The sequence below is a fragment of the Pinus tabuliformis genome, chromosome 9 (genome assembly GCF_031772625.1).
Source record: "Pinus tabuliformis cultivar Carrire ecotype Pingquan chromosome 9, CPIR1, whole genome shotgun sequence".
Taxonomy (NCBI): Eukaryota; Viridiplantae; Streptophyta; class Pinopsida; order Pinales; family Pinaceae; genus Pinus; species Pinus tabuliformis.
This window is the reverse complement of record NC_142307.1, coordinates 810,179,487-810,182,042: the sequence shown is the minus strand read 5'-3', so window position 1 is coordinate 810,182,042 and position 2,556 is coordinate 810,179,487. Positions and strand designations below refer to the sequence as shown.

The following is a 2,556-nucleotide window of genomic DNA, read 5'->3' as shown; positions in this document are numbered from 1 at the left end:
CAAAAGAAAATCAAATAATCGAAAACCTACAAAATCAACACAAAATAATTTTGTAAACTCACTCAATCAACCCCATTTTTCCTCCTGGAAAGCTGTTGCTGCAGAGATCTTATGCTCACACAAAAAAAAACGAAAAAAAAAACCTGTGGTATCCCGCGGAGTTGATGCTCGGTTAAGAGAATGGAATGTTGTTAAGAGTATTCTGATAAACGAGAGGAGCGAGCATGCCATGGTTGGGAAATTTATCTCTTTGTTGTTGATGAGGGCGAAGCTAATCCTTCAGTTTCTGTTTCTCCTGCTAGCATCAAAACGCTGATTACACCATTTCTATTCATTTCAAAAAATTTGGGCGGTACTACCAAATTTGAATTCAAAAATGACTGTGGGAGTCTAGTCGGTCGTTAATACTTGCCTTTTACCACACCCTTACCACATGGCGTGGGACCTACCAGTTCGTGTGTTTGAAAAAGAAAGCGTGACATGGCATGGGATCCACCCATCAACGGCAGTCAGTGCCTCCTTAACCGTTGGGTAAGGGTGACAGCGCTGTGGATCGTGTGAGAATCTCTGCGTGGTTTACTTACAGAGCGTAGCGTAGCCAGAGCACGTTGTTGCTTCATTTGTTGAGTAAAAAGAGAAAGGCTGACTGTAGGTTGAGAACCATCCATCTATCGGGCTGTATGTTTGGTGATTTGGGTCCCTCTGAAGTCAAGATTTCAAACGAAGCAAAATGAAAATCAGTTGACAGTTACTATGGAGTACGGATGGGATTTGAAATTCTAAAATCGTGCCAATAGTTTCTCACCTCTGCAAATAAATATGAGTTTCTAGTTCCTTTGGGCTTCATTGTTTATTGGGTTTCTACTTGTAGTTTCTTTAGGCGCCATTTATTTGGTTATTATTGTTATTTTGTAGGAAGCACGATGAGGACTGTGAGGCTTCAATGGGTGGTGCCCACCGTCCATGTTCATGTAACTGCTATTTGCATTGTGTTGTTAGTGTTGTTTTTGTGCAAGAAGGCGGCGTTTGGTCATGAACACACTGAGATTGTTAGGAAGCAAGTGCAATGGCACCCTGCTACAGCAACTTGGTATGGCAGTGCAAATGGGGATGGAAGCGATGATATATTGCGCATTCTTCTCTATGCCATTCCGCATAATTCAATTGTTCATTGATTCAGATTATGGTACGTTGTTGTAACTCTTATCGCAATGCAGGTGGCGCCTGCGGGTATGGTGGCCTTGTGGATCAGAAGCCTCTGAGAGCCAGAGTGGGCGCTGTAAGCCCCGTTTTATTCAAGGGCGGAGAAGGCTGTGGGGCGTGCTACAAGGTAAGAAATGATTGCAAAGACTCAGATCAGTACATTGCATTTGGTCGTTGCAGTTATTAATGACCAAATTATGGTGCATTTTTGGAAACTTCAGGTTAAGTGCATGGAGAAGGGCTTATGCTCTCGGAAACCTGTAACTATCGTGGTAACTGATGAATGCCCAGGAGGATACTGTGCGTTCGGTAAAACGCATTTTGATCTGAGCGGAGCTGCGTTTGGTCGTATGGCCACCCATGGCAAAACTCCAGCGCTGCTCAACACTGGGGAGCTCTCAGCTCTTTACAGAAGGTATAAAACACATAAGAGAGAGCTATCAGTTTTAGTTGTGATATTGAAGAGTTGATGTTATTACAGGACATTGTGTCGATACCCAGGGAAGACCATAACTTTCCATGTGAACCAAGGCTCCACGGTCTACTGGTTCTCCGTACTCATCGAATACGAAGCCGGATATGGCGATGTGGGAGCTGTGCAACTAAAACAGGTGTGTGCAGGACCATGGTGATTCCAACTTTAAACTTTTATCATTCTGCGCTTCATTTCGTAACTTGAATTCGTTTCGATCAATTGTGTGGATGAATGATACAGGCGGGCTTTGGTGCGTGGATGGAAATGAAGCATACTTGGGGCGCTAACTGGTCTGTGTTGGGAGGTCCATTGAAAGCGCCATTTTCTCTGCGAATCACAACGTTGACGTGGAAACAAACGTTGTTCGCGATAAACGTGATTCCCAAAGAGTGGTATCCGAACGCAAGTTACATATCACACCTCAATTTCGACAATTAGGTCCATTAATCAGTAGCGTATTTAAAAAAATAAAAAGGCAAAAAAAAAAATCTATGTGGAGACTGTTTGATTGAATTCAAGGTTTGACAGAATCAATGGCCAAGAACATCCACATCTCTGGAACGTGGAGATGTCGGGTTGGAATTTGCGGGAATGTAAACGCTGTTTTGAAGTTTTTGTGGCTATTTTTTTTTTTTTTGGGTAAATTTTGTTTTGAAATTGGGATTTTTTTTTGTCCATATGTTTTCTAGTTGTGTTACCACTACTAAATTGGAGGGGTTTATTTTGAAATTGGGTGGGGCCTTATTAAAATAATTCAAGTGAACTAAAGATTTTTCAGTAAAAACACTCTATATAGTTAAAAGATTATAATTATAAGTATAGTTATATTAATAAATAAATGAATGATATTTTAATTTTATTAGATTAAAATTAGTTTA

The 2,556-nt window shown here is 41.0% G+C and overlaps 1 protein-coding gene across 1 annotated transcript; it reads left to right on the top strand.

Annotated features, from left to right (window-relative positions):
* Positions 1 to 923: 923 nt before the first annotated feature.
* Positions 924 to 2,116, top strand: LOC149151270 (expansin-B16-like). The gene is made up of 5 exons (XM_089440679.1): positions 924 to 1,121; positions 1,217 to 1,330; positions 1,425 to 1,618; positions 1,685 to 1,814; positions 1,919 to 2,116. Exons 1-5 carry the CDS (start codon positions 924 to 926, stop codon positions 2,114 to 2,116), a joined length of 834 nt encoding a protein of 277 aa, XP_089296805.1.
* The last annotated feature ends 440 nt before the right edge of the window (positions 2,117 to 2,556 follow it).